The following is a 22,652-nucleotide window of genomic DNA, read 5'->3' as shown; positions in this document are numbered from 1 at the left end:
AGGGGGCGCGAGGCCCTCGGGCTCCTAACGGTCGCCACGCGCGCAAGGGCGCGAGGCAGGGCGCGCGGGGGGCGGGGGGGGGGCCGCGCGACGCGCCTCGCTCCCCCCCGCGCGGACTCCACGTGCTCGCCCGAGGCTGACAACCTCACTTCCGGGCAGGCGGCGCGGGCGCGGGTAAGGCGGCGGTCCGTGCTGGAGCCGCTGCCGCGCATGCGCCGTCCCGCCGCTGCCTGGCCGGGCGCCTTCTCCCGCCGGCGCGGCGCGTGCCCCGCCCCGCCCTCCCGCCCCGCCGCGGGGCTGTGGCCGCGCTGTGCCCGCCCCCTTCCTTCTCCTCCTCCTCCTCCTCCTCCTCCTTCTCCTTCCCCCAGAGCGGGCGTTGCTGCGGGCGCAGGGAGCTGGCGGTGGCGGGCGAGCGGCTGAGGAGCAGCGGGGCGGGGGCCGCGGCCGGCATGTGAACCGTGCCGCCCCCTCCCCGCTCCGGCCGCCCTTGGGCAGCGGCCGCCCCTCGTCTCGGACTCGCTGCGCGCCGCCGCCCGCTCGCCGGTTCCTTCCTCGGCCGCGCTGCGCCTCCCCGGGCCGGGCAGCCGGCTGCGCCCGTCCCGCGGGCCCGGCGGGGCCCCGCTCGCCATGAAGAAGTTTTCTCGGATGCCCAAGTCCGAGGGGAGCGGCGGCGGCGGGACGGCGTGCGTCGGCTCCGGCGGCGGGGGCGGCGGGGGGAGCGGCGTCGCCTTGGGCAAGGTGTTCGCCGTCGGGCGCTATCAGGTCACCCCCGAGGAGCTGCTGGCCGAAGGTAACCGGGGGGGACGGGCCGTGCTCGGTGCCCGCGGAACAGGGTGTGTGTGTGGGGGGGGCACTCCCTGCTCGCCGTTCCCTGCTCCCCGCCGGGACGGGCCCCGGCCAGCCGCGGGCTCCCTTCCCGCCCCTGGGGAGCTGCCCGCCCGCTGTAAGCCGGCGGAGGGGTCCCCTTCGGGGTGCTTGTGTTTGGGCCGGTGCCCGGGAGTTGCCTGGCGTGCTGTCGGGAGTAAAGCGATACGGGATGTCTGCGGGAGCGGCACGGCGCTGCTGCGGCCGGTGATCCGCGGGGTCTGCTGGGCTTGGAGCGGCCTGGCCGGTAACCGCTTTAATCCTGTAGTAGGCTTTTGCCAGCTAATCTGAGAAAACAAAAAATAAAAACCGTGATCTCCCTTGCTGGAATGCAGTAGAGTGCTGCAGGGTCACGAGTGAAGTTGCAGTGCTAGCAACTTCTGCTGTGGAGAACTGTCGTCCTCCCGCTGCTGCGCGGCGCTTGGTTTGTGCTTCTGCCCGTTGACTCACGCTCGGTGTCGTTGGTCCTCCGTGGGCTCTGCGGGAGAGCTGCGTGAATTCAGGTACTCGTGGAACCGCCGTTAACTCGCACTTGGGCTCCCGCAGGGGACCTGCGTGGATTCAGGTAGCTGTGGTTCTCGTCTTTAACTCGCACTCGGTGTTGTTGGTCCTCCGTGGGGTCTGTGGGAGAGCTGCGTGAGTTCAGGTACTCGTGGAACCGCCGTTAACTTGCACTTGGGCTCCTGCAGGAGAGCTGCGTGGATTCAGGTAGCTGTGGTTCTGGCGATTAACTCCCGCTTGGAGTTGTTGGCCCTCCAGTGCGTCCCACAGGAGAGCTGCGTGAATTCAGGTACTCGTGGAACTGGAAGACTTTGGTAGTTGTACGACTTTATGAGAAGTTGGCGTGGGGCATGGTGAAAACAGCCACGGTTGAGTTTTACTCTGCCTGTGAGGGAAGCAGCGCAGAGTTGATCCCTCAGCCGATGCGATGTATGAAGTATAATTCACTTCCTAGGTCACGGAGCACAGGGCTAGTCCTGTATACTTCACAGTTATGGAGTTTCGCAGCGCTGCAATACACCGCTTTGCATGTTGTGGGTAAAATAATTTATGTTTGTCATTTTGATGTCTGGCTATTGCTTAGACTAGTTTACGCATAAATGCGCTATTAAACTTTCATTGCTTACATGCATTTCTTGATGAAGATTTAAGATGTGGTTTTAACAAGTATGTGCAGAAGCTATTACTACTTAAAATAGAAACACATAGGTGGTACTGAAATTTTCATTGCTACCTGGAAAAAGCGTTAGTAGTGTAGTGGAATTGGTACTTAATATTTAGAAGGCAATGTTTTGTCTTGGGCTTATGAAAATGAGGTCAGGGCCTAGCTAACTGCGTCCCCGTCATGTAAAACACGAGTGGTCTTCGGGTAGTTGGTGTTATGCAGTGCTGATGAAATGCCATTTACAAGTTACTTTTTGAGGCTGGTATCGGAGTTGTAGGTTGTGTAACACAAAGCGTGGTTACTAAGTTAACAAATGTAATGAATTTAACACTGAGCCTATTTCAGAATGGATGGGTAGTGTTCTGTTAGTGGTGTGGTATGGCTAGGCTCTTTTACTAGCTATTGGAATGAATGGCATTGTACGTCTGTCAGATTGAAACTGTTAAAATGCCTGCACCCCCATACACCCCTTCCTAATTTTGCATGTCAGTTGTCTTAAGAAGCTAGCTCTTGGTTTTGCGAAGGACTTAGGCTCCTGGTAACCGGAGCGAGTGCCAGTAGGGATGCCGAAAGGCTCAAGGTGTAACCGGCTTGTTAGGCGGTAGTAATGAATGCAACGAATCTTTGGGAGATTTCCTGTGTCGATACAGATGTTGCCCTGAAAATGCTTTTCTATAGTCCTGGACAATTGTGTTTTATTGCAGTGTTTAAAAGGCAAAAGTATGTAGCATTATAATCTAGTTCTTCCGCACAAACATGTATAACGCTATCTAAAGCAGCTGCGTCCTTCGGTAGTAACGGAGGCCTAAAGGTTGAAGTGCTGTAGTTGATGGGCTGTTGAGTGGTTTATGTGGTTTGAAATGCAGCTCTCTGGGTGACTGCTTAGCCTTCCGAACCCAAGGGTCAGTCTGTTGTTGGATGGAGGTATTAGTTTTTAAGGTTTGTTTCCGAAGAAACGGGGAAAGAACAATCAATTTGGGTTAAGGCCTGGTGTAGACAATGACTTTTTATCCATTTGCAGGGGATGGTAGAAGTACGCGGAATAATGACTGATGCAGGCAGAGTGAAGGCCTTCTCTCTGAGTCTTTTTGTTGAACAAGAGCATGCGCGATGCAGCTGAAGTGCAGAAAATTAAATCTGAGAAAAATCTGGAGAGTTCTGTCTTTCAAAGTTACAAATGGCATATGGTGAAGTTACTTAGGGTGACTCCAATATGGAAAAAGACTTTCCAGTTGAGAAGTTGTAGCCAACTGGACGTAACAAGTATGAAATATCCTTTTAAATTGACTTCAAATGTCAGTGCAAACCGGTTAATGTTGTGAGGAGTGAAAAGGAAAGTAAATCTTTGCAGCTTCCCAAAATGTTCTCGGTTTATATAAGGAGGAGGTAGAAAGCTGTGGCTTGATGTGGGGATAATACTACTTGATAGTTAGCATTGACTTAAACAGAAAGGAGTTACTGAAGTATAAGAACTGCAGTGAAACTAATTTTTCTGGAGACTCTAAGGGTAGGCATTGGAAGATGCTCAGTTGTGTTATTGTCTTGAGTGCTTGGCAGATCTTGGGGATGCTTAAGTAAATAAAGACTTTTAGAGGTTGGAAGTTGTCTTCGTGCCGTGAGCAGACACAAGTGGGCATGCTCAGTGCTGTATTGAGATTCATTATGTCGGTATGTTTTTGAGTGCAGATAAAGCAAGCAGAGATGGTTACAGATGTTTAAAAAACAAAAAAACCGGGGAGTATGTAGATGAATGTGCGGAGGGCTCTGAAGTTTTGCTCCCAAACATGAGTGGCTTGGCTCGGAAGCTAATTTGTGGGTGTTGAAAGACAATTGTCATACGGCTTTCATTGTTTTTTAATCAGAATTGGTTAATGGAATCATGGGGCATATGGTGTTGCATCTTATTAAAAAAGGAAAAAGTACTACGTGGTGTTTTTTCCTTCCGTGGTACCAGTAATAAACTGTCATCCAGTGTCCTGCATGTCTTGATCTGGTGTTGAAAGCACTGCAGTTTCAAGGGGTTTTTCAGGCTGATTGTTCTCCTGTTTTACAGGACAACTAGTACCATATGTGGATGCTTCCTGATTTCTTAATTAGCTATGTTGAGCCTGACAGAGGCACGGGCTAAGTCCATGTCAGGCAGTAGTCCCCTGTTGTTGGTCCCTCTCCTGCCTCCCCTCGCCCCTTTAAGGGAACAGCCTATAGAGGCACTCAACCTCTGTCCCGTGGAAGGAGCCCACCAAAGAGGCAGAAATCGATACCTCTCCTGGCTCGTTAATCTACAAGTCCCTCAAAAAAATGAGCTGGGCCTTGGTCCCCTACTAAAAGAAGGGAGATGATTGAATGTAAAGGTTAGATGGTCTGAGGTTGATACGTTTCAGAGAATTTGAGAGGGTTGAAGCTTACGTGTTCTGATGGGTTACTCTGTTATTTCATGATAAAAGCATTATGTAGCTAGCAGGTAGCTGTGGACTTATTTACTGGGCCAGTGCTACTGGACTTGGAGTCATCTTGAGCAAAGAACCTTGTGGTAAAAGTGGTAGTGTCCTAGAAACAAGCGTGCGGGTTGTTTTGGTTTGGTTTTTTGTCACATACTGGGAATGCTAATCTGGCTGTGGGTGAGCTTTACTGAACTGGATTACACAGGATGATCCAGTAGTAACTGTTCGCCTATGATACAGATGTTCACCCAAGTTACAGATGAGGACTGTCGTGGTGCGCCCTGAATATAGCACAAGAGGGAGATCATGTTGCCCCTGAAAAACCTTGCTTTTTTTTGGGAAGGACCGGGCTGGCTGCTTTTGGGGCAAACAAAACGCTCTTGTCAGTAGTTCAGTACAGTTTTGGGGTTTTTTTTCCTCTTTTTAACCCTCCCACTAGCAACTGCTTTGCTTAGGAAAGCGGAGGTGCAGTGCCAGAGAGTGACAGGGAAGAAAACTAGGCAATACACTGTGCAACTTGCTCCCAGAAGTACCCAGACTGGATGTAAAGTAGTGGTAGGTAGTGTTGCTGTGTTAAGAAAAAGCTATAGGCTGCTCTTTAACTTTTCTGTGTCCTAAAGCTTTGGATAGGACGGGTTGGACATGACACATGACTGGTCTTGCACTTTATCTATTTCCTTTGCCCCAGTGGGTGTGGAAAGAAGTTGTCTGAGAGCAGTTACGCTGGGTTTTTATCCTTCTAGCTGATAAGGTGGTGAGTTCAGAGCTGCGTGCTGTTGAGCCTTGTGGTGCTTTATCTTAGGAGGCTGTTGTTTTTCTAAGTGACCTTATATCTTGGACTAGAGAGGCAGGGAAAAAAGCCCCTGAAGTGGTGAGGGCTTTTAAGTTAATTAATGCTCGTGTAACACGGGAGCTTTGCTTCATTTATTTAATGTGATGGTTAAAGCATATTCCTTTGTGAGGAGGGACCTCTCGATAGAGAGGATGAGTGAAAACTTTGAGTCTTCGCTTTATAAAATCGGAAATCCATTGTCCTTTATTCGATAGTCTATCTCACAGTGTAACCTCTCGGAGCCATTACCGGCTACTAGCGAAGCTTCTTGTAAGCTCTACTGTCCTACTTAAATTGAGTGTGCAGTCTTTGAACGTACTTGATGAAGTTCTCTTTTCAGTTGGTGGGGGTTTTTTTGTACTTTGCCAGTCGAGGCCTAAGAAAACTAGCAGGTTAATGGAGAGGGATCCATGTCCTGCTTTGTGAGGTTTTGTGCTGTGCCTTTTTAAGTTGTCATGCTGTTTAGTTCTTAGCACAAGTGTCTTTTCCTGAAGGTTTTAATTTAATAAATTGTCTAAGGCAGGAAGGGGAATCTTAAAATTTGATCAGCATCACAGGTCTGGTAAAGGTTGAATTGCTCGTTATCCAGAAAGGAAGCGTGATGATAAGGTCTTTGAAATCAGTTCTGCAATTAGGATAGCCTTTAAAGTTTTGTGTTGGGGTTTTGTCTCCCCCCACCAGTGTCTTGGCAATAGCAGTTCAATTAGTAATCTAAATAGATGGACTTTGTGATGTGTATAACGTTCTTGTCCTTCTAGGATGTTTGGTTAAACCTCACTTCAATTAGCCTTTTCTACCCTGATTTTTAGTTCTTTAGAGTAATTTATCTTGGGGATTTGCAACTCCAGCAGCCGCTATAAGTTCTTAAGCGTGCTGCTGTGCAGCATCGTGTGACGGCATGGCTCATTTGTTGTGCGTTGTTCTGAAGAGGCAAACGGGGACACGTGCCGTTGTAATGGATCTGTTAACTTTAGTATCAAAACGTTTAAACATGGTGCGGATGGACTTTTTAACTCTGAGATGCCGATTGTACAGTGGCAGAGGTTTTTTTGTGGCAGGCGTTAGGAATACAGCTGGTGCTGGGTCAGTTCTTCTGTCCTGACTACATGGCATGGCAGTCTCCTGAAACGTGTTAAGCTGACATGTTTGTTATTGGCTTTCTTCATTAGTTTAGTGGTGGTGTAGCATGTGACTTGCCGCTCTTTGCAGTAACGACCACTTTATTTTCAGTTGGAATCTAGTTCAGTTGTTAAGATGGATTATGAGCTGGACGGTTGTCTGGAAAGATAACTTGTAGAATATGAGTTGAGATTGGTCACGTCGATCTCTTTCAGTGTAACGCGACTGAATCTATGCCCACACATGACTGTAAAGGTCATGCCTGTTGTTCTGTCTCAAACAGTTTTGCTTGGATAATGTTTGAGTAGCAGAAATGGCTTGTTCAAGTTAAAAAGATAAAGGGAGAAGAAAAGCAGCGCGAGCGCTTGAAGCTTCCCGACTCTCATTTTGACTAAGAGTACGGTATAGGACGCGTAAAGCTCTCACGCGGTCCCGGTCGTCGGTACGGCTGCCTTACTGCCCGTCTAGCCTCAGAACGGCAGGAGGGGAGGTGCTGAACGAAGTTTAGATGGCTAGGTAATGAAAGATAGGGAGCCTGTGCTGCAGTGCTTGGGATTTATCTTCGGGCTTTCCGGGGCTGATGAAGGCAGCTAACAACTTGAAACAAGGGCATTGTTTTGCCTATTGCAGGGTGTAGCTGTCTTCTGTGTCATGAAAAAGAAATCGTACTAGGAAGTAGTTTGGGTATTTGCATATGATCCTAGTCTTAAATCAATATCAGGGTAAAAATGTCTTTTAATGTTTAGTAGCACACAAAAGGAATGATTTAACTTCGGTTTTGTTAGTCAGGTAACTGGTGTGCTGACGGAGCTTTGGTGGTACTTCGGGAGAACAAGAATGCTCATTCTCGTGGTACTCTGTAGAGCTGCGTGTGCCATTCTTGCATAGATGGAGAAATTAATGGGCTAGGAAACGCGTGTAGGCTGAAAGGTATCTTTGTTGTACAGGTACAACCAAGTTCGGGTCTTAGGGGCACGTGGTCGGATGCTCTTGGATTGTCAAGGTGTTAGTCTTTGCATCCCCTAAGGAGGCTCATTTCTGCATGGCAAGGTATGTGAACGTGTAGTATTACACCCCTGCTCAGGGCACACAAATACGTTGTTTTTCAAGAGCCTTATCTTTCTAAGTTTTGTGTGCCCAGAAGTAGTTAAATACTGAGCAAGTACTTTGGAATCTAGTACTTCCGAGCTAAGTTTTTGGGATAGTGGCCAAGAGTAGGATGGTTACATAGGAGAAGCAACTTGATTTGTAGCTGTATCATGTTAATATGATGCACAAACTCAAGCCTTCTTTACTTTGCCAAATTTTGACGCAAGACAGATGTGATGGATGAATGTATGTATGTGCGATCTACTTGCTTTTTGTTATTGCAGATGTGTTTCGATAAAGTATGCCTATGTTAGGGTAGTCATAAAAGGGGGTGTGCGCACGCAGGTGGTTTTACTGTGAAACGCCTGGCCACCCTCACAGGGTAAGGCAGCACGTGATAATAGAGGATATATTAGCTTTGTCTGTGAAAGACTTGGCCTGGCTTTAAAAGATGATGCACAGGATCTTATTTTGGGCGAGGGTGTTTTGGTGGTTCAACTGAAAGTTTCTTTTTTTTTTTTGATTAGATACCTGTGTTTTGCATGTCAAGATGGAAAAGAAAGACCTTGTTAGCTAATGAAAGTAGAATTCATTTTCAGACAGGTGTTGAGTAGAAACCAGTGATTCCAGGAAGAGCACGTTTATTTCGCCAGCTTTTGATAGCGTAATATCAGAGCTGTCGGTCCTCGACTAGTATGTCACCCACATGGTAGTATCTATGCGGTTCTTGTGCGCGTGGACAACTGAAGTTAATGCCGGAGATGGGGCTTGGTCTCTATGGAGCAGCGTAATTTACAGACTTGCTTTCCTTTTGCATCTGGGAAGAAGGAGCATGCTTTAATCTATATACATGTGCTTGTGAACTTGGACACCTTTCTACCTCTAGATGTTTGTTTGTTTTAGCTGTACATGTGTCCCATCTGATGAATGTCATGCTTATTGTTAGGCAGATTTCACCTCTGGCTCAGAGCAGGAGTGTTTGAGGTAATTAGTTAGGTTGTGCTTGTCTTGGACATTGCTTTGGTTTACACCATTCTTTTTAAGTCTTCGCTCTCCAAACAGTTTAACTTCTTAACCTTGGGCTCTATTTTACTTCTTGTGGCTATTTTTTGCCTTCCTAATAGCCTAGGTAAGTACGTTAGCGCAGTGGAACGAGTTGCCGTTGGTAAGCAGAGCTGTGTTAACTGACACCGTGAATGCTCTACGCCTGCCGGACTGCAGAGCGTAGGACTGTCAGATGACGGGCGGTTCTAGGGAGCCGACTTGGTTCTGCATTTGGGACTAACCAGGAGCACGGACGTGGTCAGTCAGCTAATGGCAACTTGATTGCTTGAGATGTTGTCCTTTTCCTAAGAAGTTGTTAGATTAGCAGGCATCTGTTCTGGAATGGAAGTTTTTCCTTGTGTGTTTATATAGGTTTAGCTTAAAAGCTGTTAATGCGCTGGATGAACAGCTGCTTCCTGAAGCGTTGGGAATAGTCACCTATTTCTAATAGTCTCTGACTTTGAGCCTAAGGTGTTTTGCAGATCCCGGTGACGCTAAGCAGCATTTCACAAGCGCGGGTCGCATTGTTTCTAGGCTGTCGTTCTGCCGCGGTAGAGACGGCTTGTCCCGTGTTTTCCTCGCCAGCTTAAGAAGTTAGGCGCGCAACGCCCAACCCCTGTTCTCTTGAGGGTTTTTCTCTTCGTCGTTGTCTAGCTGCTGATGAGGAAGGAAGGTGAATTGCTTTTCTCCTCCTCCTCTGATAGTCTTGGTAATGGATTTTAGTCTCCTGAGCATTTGTCTACCGGTTAAGAAGGTAGGAACCTTTGCCTTTGTCTCCTCCGATTTGTGCCTGCCTTGCTCACGCTTGTCTGGGACAGTTACTTTTTACTAGTAGCAGTGGGATGGCTTGGGTATGGGTGGGGTCAGTTGTGAAACTGGGTCGCTGAACACAAGTGAGGCGAAGGCAAAAGCACGGAAAGGTACAGATTAACAACTAGAAATAAAGAAGTTACTTGATCCTATGGGGTCTGTTTTAATTAAGCGGGGAATATTTCTTTTGGCTTGAGGAGCAAAAGAGACTTTTGGTGCTTTGTCGTTGAGCAATGAGAAAACAGATGTTAGAAAATACCAAGTCTGCCTTGCGGAACTGAGAGCTAGCTAACTTGCGGTGTTCTCCCTGCAAAGGCACGATAGCCTTTTCTGAGCCTTGATTCTCCTTATCTTTACCTTGCTACTGCTGAGGCAAATGTTCAAAATACTGAAGAAATGATTATGTAGGCTTATGGTAAAGCCTATACCTCTAAGGATTTTTTTGTCTTGATCTTCAAGAGGCGTCAAAGCTGGTATTGGATCTGAAGAACATGGCGTCCCCTTAGGGAGAGCCATTATCAGGCAGATTGAGAAGTAAAGGAAGATGAAGGGATTTTCTCGAAATCGTGCAAGTCCGTACAAGAGATACGGGTAGACTTTGGAACGTCCCAGCTCTGCGATGGTTTCTTCCTCATCGCCGCTGTAATATGCTGTGCCTTGGTCGCCATAGGCAAAACTATGACAGGAATTGCGATATTCCAGGACTTGAGGAGGTTTTGTTCGGAGTAATATACATGTCGAGCTTCCTTGCAAACCTGCATGTTATTTGAATAGATGAATTTGTTCCTGTGGCACCTTGAAGCTTTCACGCACAAGTCTGCAAGAGACAGGTATTCCTACGGTCCAATTTTGGGTTTAATTCTTGTTCTGTTTACTGACTCATTTTACTTTGTTTTTATTTGTTATTTCGACTGTGATATCTCTGTGTATCTTGTCTTTTAGTAGCACTTCTAAGGAGCTATTCATGCAGCTTTTTGCCGTTTTTCTTACAAAACAAGAAATAGTTTTAAAAGCGGTTAATATGATGCGTTCTTATGTTCTTTTGCAAATTCCTGTAGGCTGAAAAGCTCCGTGTGCTTTTATTTAGCACGTTTATTCCTAAACTTTTTGTCTGTTTTGGATAATTACTAAATTACTTGCATGAAACTACACGTAAATGCTGTTTCTTTGGGTAGAAGAGCTACGGAGGAACAAAACTTGGAGCTAATCTTCTTCTAAGTGCTATATGTGCATGGGCTTGGTCTGTGCTATTTAAGAACTCTGACGGAGCCAAGTGCTCTTCTGCAGTTTAGCAGCGTAAACGTAGCACAAGGTGATTCCGCTTAGTACTTTGGTTTTGAACTCGATGTCTCGGATACAGATCAAATAGATCATTAAAGAATAAAAGGAGCTAAATCACTCTGACATAGACGTGTAAGGACCTGACTCGAATAGAGCGTGTGTTCCGTGGGCCAACAATAGGAAGCATGAATGAAATTTGACATGTCAATGTTAGACACGGGATCCGTTCCGTTTTGTGCATGACATTCAGGAAAAGAAAGTTTTGGGGAGAAAAGGAAAAGAAGTAATTGCAGCCTTGCTGTCACTCCATAGAGCATGGTCTATATCTGTAGAGTTGAGACCTTCACCTTGAGCTCCGTTTAGATGAGATAGCGCTTGGGTACTATCACTTGGTTTTTTCTTAATGAGAACTAATGAAATCATCACGAGGGTTATTTGTTCTCAGAATGTGCTATCCTGAGGTTGCTTAGGCACTCTGCAGATAGAAAAGAAAGCTTATATTGTTATGATAGTTGTAAAAGCAGCATAACCATACAGGAACTCATCAAAAGAAAACACTGTGTGCCGCATCTCGCGCGGTTTAGTCTTGAAGACGTATTCAGGTTCCTCAAATCTTGGTTGAGTTTACAGCATTACTTTCCCAGCTTTGTGCTTTCTTGAAATGTTTGATTGTCTCCATCAAACAGATGATTTCACTTCATCCTTTTGACTTGCTGTTCTGTTAAGATGACATCGGATTATATAGCTGCGGTTGTCAGAGGAAGTTTTTGTTGAAGGACGTCTCTGGGTTTAGGTGGTAGATGGGTCCTGACGCTTCATTTATTGAAATGAACTCAAAAACATGCCAGCTTCCAGACGGGGCAGCTTAATGAATGACTCCCTTGTTCAGAGTTAGTGCTGTTGACAGGCTCTGCCTTGAAACACAATAGATGTATGAGAGGTATTAAATGATTTTGATCATCTTGACTCTGATAGTCAGAATCCGGTTGCCATTGCAGCAAGGCTTGTTTATTTATCAGGATCAAGCTGCTTAGACGGTTTAGAAGTTTCAGTGTCTCTTTTTAAATTGTCACGTGTCACGGTGTGAAGTTTGAAAATACTATTAACGAAGGAATCCCAAGCATAAAGGTGATGTAAAATAATTTGCATAGCAGTACTAATAAAGAGGTGTTTTGTATGTGAATTGAAGTATTCGAATGCGTTCAGAATGTACCGGATAGGACTTTAAGAGCTGCCTGCCTCTGTGCAGGTACTGAGGAAATATTATTACCTAAAATATTTTTTCATTTATTGGTATAAGCAGATCAAATTTCAGGTATTTTGCTCTTAGGCGAGTTTATTGGTCCCCTGTTGCTCATCTGCCAGATGTGTCTATATCTGCCTCTTTGGTGTGCTCAGAGTTTAAATATATACAAGTATTTGCGGACAGCTAAAGAAGATGAGGTGGGACAATGAAAATCCTTATACAGATTGCCTCAAACATTCATTGTAGATACTCTTTAACAAGTAATTCCAGCCAGTTAATCCGGTTTTGATCATGCTCACGTAGGAAAAGGGGTCAATGAGTTTGCTGGCGATGCCACTCAGGTGTGAAGATGTGAGTGAGACCATGTAGGCTCTTCCTGGCAGCGAAGAGATGCGTTTCATCTTGCTCATTTAGTGCGCGTGTAATGCCTTAGAAAAAAGTAAACCAGAGAATCTTCGCATGACATCTGCCTTATAATGGCAGAAGTGTTTCAGACTGAGTCGCTTGGTTTATCTCTGCATGGCCTGCTCAGTCTTTTGTTTCTCTTGCAATGAAATGTGGCGCTTGTCCAAGATGCTGCAGAACTGGCCATTTTGCTGAAGCTGGGAACCTTATGCTTTGCCTTGTTTCTGTGCCATGGTAGCTCTGTGGTATTCGGTGGGCGAGTTAGTCACGTGGGAGGCTGTAGAGCTGTTTGCTGACTTGCTCTGCTTGGCATTCTTACGCTTGCATATTTAAATTACAATTAAAATAGTGATTTTAAGGAAGATGAAGGACAAACTACCGAGGAAGAAAGAGGTAGCTCAAGAAGAGGTGTGGGTTTTGATTTTGTGTTTGTTTTTTTTAATTGGGTGGTAACTATTCAGTAGGAAAATGGAGTTTAGTTCCAAAAAAGTTGGAGTGGTTGCCTATTAGGTATATAATGTATCTGCACCCACTGATTTAACCACTCTGTAACTGGATTTGATTTTGACACTTGTTTATTGTATTGGAGTTGAAATCAAGGGTTTTTTTTAAAAACAAAACTGTTGGGTACATTAAAAATGCTTAGCAAATGACATTTGAAATCAAGCTATAGAATACATTGAATTAACGGATCCTATTGATCATAGCTTCACTGTTGTAGAATGACAAAGTTCATTTTCCTGTCTAGTCTATATTCACAGATAACGTCACTGTCCTGCTTTTCAAACTCCCTCTGTTTGCAGTTCAGCGTAAGCTCTGGATGGAGCTGAATTCGGTGAACTAGCAGAATGTCAGGAGGGATGGGGAAAAAAAACTTTTCCACACGTTGAATATACAACTGCTTTCTAAAGATCTTAGGGTTGTGGGGTGGTTTTGTTTGTTTTGGGTTGTTTTTTTTTAAGCCATGTTAGCAGGTGGTCGTTTTAGGTGACTTAACAATGTCTTGGAGAAGTTGAGACGCTTTCTTGTGAAAAGCTGAGCAGGAAGCACATCCTGCCTGAAGGCATCGCTTTGGTTACACCTTGACTAACATGATAGGTCTAGCGAGCTAAAGTTGGAGAGACTGGAGGTCTAATGGCACAGTGAAAGGGAATCGAATTAACTGTTCTGGCCTAGAATACACAGCATAATCCCTTATATAAAAGTTTAGTCAACAGTCTTGACCTTGACCGAAAAAATAGCATTCGGGTTGGTTGGTAGGGTTCTGTTGTGGGTTTCTATTTGTTAGTGAAGCTTACTGTTTGGAAAGGGAAGCATCAATGACGTGAAGCTCTGTCTCTTGGAGAAAAATATTGCTTGCTCCTGCGAACAGCTGTCACTCTTGACAAGTGTTTGTTGGCTTGACAAATGTGGATTGTGTTTCTCGAACTTCTTCTTTAAATTCCAGAACTGGTTTATGCCAGCTAGGGAGATGGTAAAAATGCCAAGTCAGTAAGGGATGCACTCTGGATGGGAAACTCGGCAGTAGTACCGGACAGAACTTGGTAGGTTTCTACAAAGGAAATGGGCTTTCGAAATGCTGACTTGTTCTATAAAGAGAAAGCGTGTTTGTTGAAGCGTGCTGGGATGTGCAAAAAGTGCATTTGCAAAGGAAGAAAGGGTTTCCAGAAAAATAAATGGTTTGGTTGCGCTCCTGTACGCCTCGCAAGTAAGAATCACTTGAAGATCCTTGCATTGGTGGAAGATAGTGTTGTTCTCGGGCTGGAAGGTGGTTCCACGAGCACTGAACTAGCAGGTGTGGAACCGCACGCTGTTTTGCTTTTGTTACTGATGTGCCTGTAAACTAATAGTGGTACTGTGATAACTCTAACTCTGTGTGGTGCTGAAGTGTTTCCGGGTCCCCACCAATGCTGGGAGCAGACCGGATTAGTCTCTTCAAACATAAATACTCTCACTGTTTCTGTGAGAAGAAAGGCCTTGTTCTTGTGGTTAGACAAACCTATGGTACCCCTTCCTCTGCGTTACATTGAACTTGTGTTTTTAATAAATCAAGTAGGAAGCGTCTGGGTGACAGGGTAGTCTTGGAGCTTCAAGAGCTGACCTTGTTAATGAAGCCCAGCGGATTGTGACTTGTTGCCAAATTTTAGCGTGATTTCCTACTTTCGCTTTCTGTTAGTATAGATAATGGACCTGTGAAATACTCTCAAGTAACTTTTGTTACAGTGCGATTTCGGCATCTGTAGGTGGAAAGAGGTTTGTGTTTTGATCTTCAGCATCAGTTAATTGAAGTGATGGTGATCTACTAGTCATGTTCTGTGCTCTCATATTAATTAAGAGAAGGTAAGTATTTGTTGACTTAAATACAAGAGTCTGTCATATACACTCGTGGAGGAAAACGTGGGGGTTTTTTTAGTGAATAGCAAGAGGAGGTGATAAGATAGTATTACGTAAATATTACAGTGGTGGTGACTAATGGATATGTAGAGACGTTTTTCGTAATTATTTTAACAAGAATATGGGTTAAAGAAGGGATCGGTTTTACCCTAAGTAACACAATGTTTTGACTTGAGCGCCTAAGATGTATTACGTACAGGGCACATAGAGCGCAACCTCGGCAATTCTGCCGATGACACGGAGCTGTCTGGTGCGGTTGACGCACCGGATGGAAGGGATGCCATCCAGAGGGACCCGGAGAGGTGGGCCCGTGCAAATCGCATTGAGTTCAACGAGGCCGAGTGCCAGGTCTTTTACATGGGTTGGGGAATCCCAAGCACTGCTCTGGGTTTGATGGGGAATGGATTGAAAGCAGCCCTGAGGAGAAGGACTTGGGGGTGTTGGGGGATGAGAGCCTCGTTATGACCTGGTGGTGCGTGCTTGCGGGTCAGCCAGCTGTGTCCTGGGCTTCCTTGCTGGTCCTTCCTGGCTTGGAGGGTATGACAGCATTGTCAGAGACGATGGCTAAAAATTCCTTTTAAGGCTTTTTGCTGAGTACTGCCTCCAACACGGTGCAGGGAAAAATGTCAAGGTTAATGCCATAGGAATACTTCTTGGGATTTAACAGAAGAAAAAGATGCCCATTTAGGACGGATATTTTCAATATTCCTCGGCATTCACCCCCTTGTCTGTCTTACCTCTTGCCTGTCTTGCTGTGAGGGGATTTCCTGTGGTTTCTGGGCAGTTTCCTGTACCGCGTTGTGTAGCGCTTAAATTTGCACTAGTCGATGTTGTGCACTGTATCAAGCTTTGGGGACCTTTGGTGTTAAGAGAAAGTATAGTTGACACGTTGAAGTCTCCAAGTACGTGAACTTTGCTGGGGTTAAAGCTTTAGTACTGCCTCATGATAAAAATACTGTCACCTATTTGCATCATTGGCATCTGTGCATTTTGGTTATGACCGCACGCTCTATCAGGTGATGTAATGGGTTTTAAATGGCTAAAAAATTGATTTGTGCATTTGGCATTTGTATGCTCTGCTTTGCAATGTAACTGCTTCTCTCTTTGCAGGTGAGAATACCAGATGATTTTTTTTTTCCAGTTTTGCACCGGGGCACCTCTGGTGCATAGGTGTTACTCAGTGACTAAACTTGCCCCAAAAATCTACAGCAAACTTAAATTCAGCTTTCAGAGCACCTCAGTAACTTGAAGTATCTTGGATGCCCCGAGTAGTCTTAGGTGCTTATGTCAAAGCTTTTTGCAAAGTCGGACTGAGGTTGGCCTATGAGAAACAAAATGTGAGAGTGCATGTTGGTCGGCAGGGCTAACAGTCCCGTTAGCAGGTAGAGGTATGCGTAGCAGATCTGTTTTTAATGGGGGTGCTGTAAGGCCATGTTGGTATGGGGTTCACAGCCGCTATTTTCACAGCGCTGCCTTAAAAGCAGATGCTGGTTTGAAGAAAGCAGTGCTGCTTGTCTAAACCAGCCTTGATAGTCAGATTTTTAAACAGTGGGAATTTGTGTGGGCAGTGGGAAAAGGAACGACGGTATGTCCCGTGGAATGCATCGTCTGTACGCTTAAAATCAAGTGGAGTAACAATATTTTAAAAGTAGGAAGCTATTTCTGCTCCTGGTTTTGGGAATGCTGAGCTCTTGAGCTTGCGGGCAAGATCCGTCAACTGCTCTTGAGGATGGAGCTGTGTCAGAGCCCTGTGTTGGTGACGGAGGCTCGTGGAATATGCTTTGCTAAAAATATCCACGCACGTGTGTACAGACACAAGAGCATATATGTAAAGATATAAAAATCTAAATACGTACATATGTGGTGAGTGTCATTGAATACCGGCTTTGTTCAACAGGCGCGCCGCTTTACAGCGCTTTCCGGGCAAGGAGCGTGCGGAGGTGTTAGGCCTGGGGTTGGCAGCCCTGCAGCCGGGGTGCTGGGGCAGTTGGTGCGCGGCACCTTCGCGGTAGCTGGGACGCTGCCGCCGGGCTGGGGGCTAGCAGCGACTGGGGGAATGAGGCAAGGACGTGGGCGTCAGTACGGCGGGGGCAGCGTGCTGGGATGATGAAAACCGGATTACGTTGAACCCGCGCTGTGGAAGCCCAGTATGCGACAGGAGGTATAGACGAGCTGTCACGCGGGAATTCTTGTCCCATTGCTGGGAAACCGATGCCTTGCTAACGGGATGTCCCATTGTCTTCTCGTGGAGGGGTGCGTCAGGAATGGGAGGGCAGAATTGTGGCCGATGGCTTCCTTGCCTTGGGGAGGTTTTGACAAAAAACTGAGCGCTTGAACGAAAATTCTTCACAAGGCTTGAAAACTGCATTATAACTTTCTCTAAATATGTATTTTCCTCAACAACCACACCGTGTTTGGAGTCTGGTTAAAAATTTTCAAATGTTTAAGTTTCTGTGTGTTTCGCTGTCACACATAGATATGAGTTAGCTTGAAGAACTAAGTGGTGTTCTCTACCCAAAACTAAAGTGTTTCTTGTGTATGCTTTCAGTCTACGGCTCCCAGAAAGTTCCTGCGATAGAGCGTCTGTATTGACTAACAGAAGGTGGTGCCTCTGTGGAGGACGGACTGAATGTGTCGTGGCAAGTGGGGAGTTTGTGTTGATTTGAACAAGTAACCTGTAATTGTCTTAATAGGATGCTAATAAATCTACTTACGGGCGTTGTAGGATACAAAACAAGAGAAGAAACTGAGCCGCAGAGTAGAAGAAGGGGCTGGGTGACAGACAACAGCATATCGGGAGCACACAAGCGCTCTCACCTCCGTGAATGTGCTGTGTTTGTTATGTACTGTCTGAAGATGTGATCAAAAGTGAGCCACAAGGCGTAAGCTCTTGACACGGGTTCATCCACACCTGCAGCACAAAGGAGTTGTTTACTCAAAAAATTCGTTGTCAAATAACATGTGGATGCGGTGCTTAACGCTTATTGAGAAAGGGCCTTTCCAGTGCTCCGTATGGAAGTGCATGTGGGTATGCAGAGCTGGTTTTCTGTTAAGTCATGCTTTTCATGAGGGAGGAGCACTACTTCTTCCCTGATTTTCTTCATAAGTGTTCTGGTTTTTCTGGAGACACTGGCTTTTTCGGTGTCTCGGCAGCTCATAAAGCTGTAGAGGTCAGAGTTCTGTTTTCCTTTGCTGGCAAAGAGCGTTCGCTTGGAAGGTTTAATGAAGCCTTACTGCTGTCCTTCATTACGGACGGGCGAGAAGGTTTTTATGTCTTCACATTGCTTGGAGCCTGTCTGCAGGCCGTTCGTGCTATTACTTGGAGAGGGACTGGTCTTAATCTCTCTTTTGAGTGGATTCGTAGTCCATGACTTCTGGTTCTAGAATTAAGGGAAAACAGACGTGCAAAGTGATCCAGGCTTGAGGTGATGCAGAATAAGATAGGCCAAGTTTCACAGCAGCAGGTTTTTACTGTGTGGTGTTTAGTTGCTGGCTAGGTTTAAACCAGGACAGTCACTAGGCCGTTTCTGTGAATTTTTAAACAAAGGTGGTGTAAATTTTGGGTCTTCGCATAAATAAGACCACGCAAAGTTAGGCTGCTTTTTGATGGAAAGGCCTTGCAGTTGGCAAAGCTGTGGGTGGTTACGCAGCAGGTGAGGAAATGGGCTAGCGAACTAGGGCCTGTGTGCCATCGTGGGCCCAGCTGCGGCGTGTCGTGGTGTTCCTTGTCGCTGGGAAGATGGCGGTACTTGCGGCGTGCTGCGCGGCACTCGTGACCTGACTAGATCCGGAGTTTAAGGAGGCAACCGGAGTGGTCATGATGAGCGGGAAAGCATGGAAGCCTGTAGAGAAGATGGTGGCCTAACACCTGCAACTCGCTTGCCCTGTATGTACTCACCTCCTTCCTCCGCATGCCACATAGCAATGTTTAATAAGAGTTTTCATGAACATTGACAGCGCTGATTATTGCTTGCTTCGGTGCTCTCAGTGAGAAGCCTAGCTTCAGAAACGACTGAAAATGTTTAATAGTTCAGGGTTTTCTGGATAAAGATGCCCAGAACATTGGCAACTATTAATTTTCCTGTAAATATTAATAACTTAGGTTTTGTTCAGAGTTATGCCACTTGGGTCTTCAGTGAAAGGACTTTTATAGTGGTGATATTTAATAATGGAAGCCCATTTAAGGTCACACAGCTACTTCTTTGCAAAATGGGCAACGGGTTTGCTTTTATGGCCCTTTCAGGGTTCAAGTATTGGTTAACATTGCCACCTAATGGCGAGAAGAGCAGTTGTCCGAGTGTGTTGATTTTTTTTCACTGTTTTGAAGTGATTGTTTTCATCCAGTCATGTCTGCTCTGGTTATATGAAAACGATTGTCAGGGAAACTTGAGATCTGGCCTTTTTTGTTCTTGTTCTCCTGCTACTTAGAGAATTTTAAAGCTACAAAACTGGTTAAAAAGGAAAGAAGTCATTTTTGTCTTCTAATTTTTAGGCTGTGGTGCTTGACCTGAGTTTTGCTTCATATTTTTGACCAAGTATTGGTGCTTAGATAAAAAACCAAACCTCTCTTTATTGAGAGGATAGTAGGAAAAAGTCTTTCCCTGACGAAGGTCGGCACATTTCTCTTGGCATAATTCCCCAGGCTGGTATTAGGAAAGCCTCAGCTGGAGCTGGGCATTAGAACTTGAGTAACTTAGGAGCAGGTGTCCTGTTAATGTTTTGGGAAGGCCTGAGGTCAACTAGGTTAAGTATAATAATTATGCAGAACTTGGGCTGTTGTATTAAAATTGTCAGTACTTCTGTTTTGACAGTGTACCATCTCATTTGGCTAAATAAGCAATTAAGTTAGAAGCAGGATATCTAATCTTAAAGAAAATTTCCTATTAAAACTTCTTGAATTGTAAATTGTTATACGCGCATTTGTTGAAGCACGCGAGACGTGGATCAAATGAGATGCAGCATACTTAAAAAACACTGCTTGCAGTTTATATCATGAGACATGAAACGTGTGTATTGGAATGGGATGCCTGATTATCAGATTACTTAATGGTTTTCATCTACATGTATCGGTCCCGAATGAGTACCTGAGTTCTTGTGCTAGTTGAAAGTTCCCATGGTAATAGTGGGCTTGCCATCAGACAGCAGGGAATTAAGGAGAGTATGGTTCGACGTGAGCTCTTCTATGAGGCAGATTTCCTAAAACGGTGGGAAAGCTGAGTACGTGAGCCTTGAGATGACGCTAATATGATCTGCCTGACTCCTTGAGCAGCAGTTAAGGCTTACAGAAGACAGATAAAACAGGAGAGTGTTGTTTTTCCTTTCGTTGGCCTGAGCATAGCAAATGTTTATAACTGTTTTTTAAGCGTTGATTAGTTGTCACTCAATGAATGATGTAGATTTTCCAATTAATTTTTTTTGGTGTGTAGTGCTGTTGTCTAGAGGTATAACAAAAATTCAGTAGCTTCATTTGCTCGTAATTGTGTTTCTTTCCAGGTGGCTTCTCAACTGTGTTTCTGGTACGTACCCACGGTGGGATACGTTGTGCACTGAAACGAATGTATGTTAATAATGTGCCGGATCTCAACATCTGCAAGAGAGAAATTACAATTATGGTAAGAAGCCCATCATCTATAACTGGAGAATGTATTAATTGGTAGTATATCTATACCAAGTGCCTCTTCGATTGCTTCTAGACCACCTTTTCTTTTCACCTTGAGGTCCTGATTTTGCACCGTTAGTTTCAGAAACTAATGCTGTCTTGAGGGCTGGTTTGCGATCAACTTAACGCCGTTATAAAAAAATGTATGTGATACCGCAGTCCATTTGATCAGTACATCCACTTCCCAATTGAGAGGAATTTCTTGCAGTTCTGCACTGGCAAGTTAAATTCTCAAGGTCTCTGGGTGCCACAGCTCTGTTAGCTGAAGGCTGCTGCTGGTGGCTTACGTCTTGGGTAGGCGTTAGGTTGCGGTCCAGTGTTGAGCTGACCGACGCCAGCGCAGCTAACTTGCTTATGTCATCAGAGTTTCTGTTGGTTTGCAGCAGAGGACTAGCGAATAAATAGAAACTAGAAGGTTTAGTCAAGCACACTTGGGTTTATGATGGTTTGACAGGTAAAAAAAAAAAGAAAAAAAAAGATGCTGACTGAGCAAGAGAAAATCTGTTATATTGCCTTCCAGCTGATATTATGAAGATTATTTATCTCCATCTCCATACTCTTGTAGCTTACATGGGTTCTAATCATAGCAGCACTTACTAATTATCGGATATAAGAGGTACTTTTATGTTAACCTTAAGCTATATCATAGGCGGAAACTCCATAATACAGACAAGAATGCTTATATGGTCAGGTGTGAAATAAGCATTGCTGAATTCCTCAGGTAAAATGGCTCTTAAGTTGTGGTTTGGTTTTTTTGGGGTTTTTTTGGCCACCTTCAGTTGCTTATGTGTAATAGCTTTGTAGTGGTGAGACTACAACAGTTGTGGCTTTTTTCCAGCTACTTTTTTTAGTAACTGAGAGACTACTTTTCAATTTAGCTAGAGAAGGGCACGAGTAGCTTGATGTTTCCATTTCTCCTACATATCAAGGCTCTACCTATTACTACTTGACAGCATTGGTTTAGAATGCAACAATTGGGATGCGTTTGCCCTGTCCAACAAGTAGCACGTAAATGTTCTCTCCTGAGTAGGAACTGCATTGTGTTGCAGTCAGTCTGACATCGCTGGCAGCGACGAGCTTATTTTCTGCGTTTGTGGTACTGTCTCGAGGGCAGTGGATGTGGGGCGGGGGCTCGCTTAAGTTGAAATCATAAACAGTTGTCTGAAAACTTCTACTATCTTTTGTTTAAATTAGTCTGTGCTGAAGTGTAATGTGCATTTTTATTTTTCAGAAAGAGTTATCTGGGCACAAGAACATTGTGACCTATTTGGATTGTGCAGTTAACTCGATAAGCGATAATGTTTGGGAGGTACTCATTCTCATGGAGTACTGTCGAGGTAAGAGTCAACTCATAGGTTTTCATAGTAAATGCAGGGAAAATGTTTGTATTTATCACCTGGGACTTTTACTTAGAATTGTTCCCTTAATATGAAAGGTTAATATATATATCTCACAACTGGAATCCAGTTTGTTCTTTTTGCTTTTCTGTTTGTGTCGTTTTTTAGGCAGTGAGCTTTTGAACACTGTGAAAATGTAAAAGTCAGTTTCACGCGGCTTTGTAATTAAGTATGATTACAAACAGGGAAATTATTTGTATAAGTAGCAAGTCAAATTGTTCTGTTTGTGCTAATCAACGTGGGGCTAGAACATAATTTGACAGGAAAGATTGGCAAGCTTTTCACTGCTCATTTCTTAGTATTTTTTTTAGATAGCAATATTAAAGATGTTTTGTTACAGGTGACTTGTTATAAATGAGCATAGTACACTTAGCATCGATAATGCTGCACAAAACAATAATAGCCCTGTAGTCCTGCCTTATAGTGTAATTTTGTTTCTCACAATATGTAAAAACAGGCAGTTTGTAGATTATTTTTCCCCCATCTCACATAAGCTTTGGCGTAAACTTGCCATTGACTTTAACTGCTGAAGCTTATCTAAAATTTAAGGTAACTAAGCACTGACTTGATAGCACGAGATGGCGGTTAACACAAATAAGCGAGGGTATTAGAACGAGTGCTACGAGTACAAAGTATCTCTAGACCAGAAAAAAACCCCCACCCCTTTGTTGGTAATGCCGGAAGAAAACTTTCAGTTGAGGTTTCGGTTGGTTTTCATCGCAGTAGAAGTGGCAAACGCTACAGCTTGTGCAGTTTGTACCATCAGGAGCCCAAGACAGTCTCGACGACTGTTTTGGCGAAGGGAATAAGGAGATAAGTCGAACGCTGATGGGCATGCTTTTGCCCTCTACCCTGCTTCATCTTTTTTATCTAGGATGATACGAGAGTGTGCGTTCGGAAAACGAG

The 22,652-nt window shown here is 44.9% G+C and overlaps 1 protein-coding gene across 5 annotated transcripts in view; it reads left to right on the top strand.

Annotated features, from left to right (window-relative positions):
• The first annotated feature begins 353 nt into the window (after positions 1-353).
• The window catches only part of BMP2K (BMP2 inducible kinase), a 56,589-nt gene continuing 34,290 nt past the window's right edge, over positions 354-22,652 (top strand). For all 5 annotated transcript variants that reach the window (XR_012835106.1, XM_075750791.1, XM_075750789.1 and 2 more), the window contains exons 1-3: positions 354-790; positions 20,184-20,302; positions 21,581-21,686. Coding sequence is in view for 4 of the 5 variants with exons in the window: in XM_075750791.1 (XP_075606906.1) it covers positions 628-790; positions 20,184-20,302; positions 21,581-21,686 (388 nt within the window). In the remaining variant the exon portion in view is untranslated. The remainder of the gene's footprint in view (positions 791-20,183; positions 20,303-21,580; positions 21,687-22,652) is intronic.

The sequence above is a fragment of the Balearica regulorum genome, chromosome 4, assembly GCF_011004875.1.
Source record: "Balearica regulorum gibbericeps isolate bBalReg1 chromosome 4, bBalReg1.pri, whole genome shotgun sequence".
Lineage (NCBI taxonomy): Eukaryota > Metazoa > Chordata > Aves > Gruiformes > Gruidae > Balearica > Balearica regulorum.
This window is presented reverse-complemented; position numbering and strand designations above follow the sequence as displayed.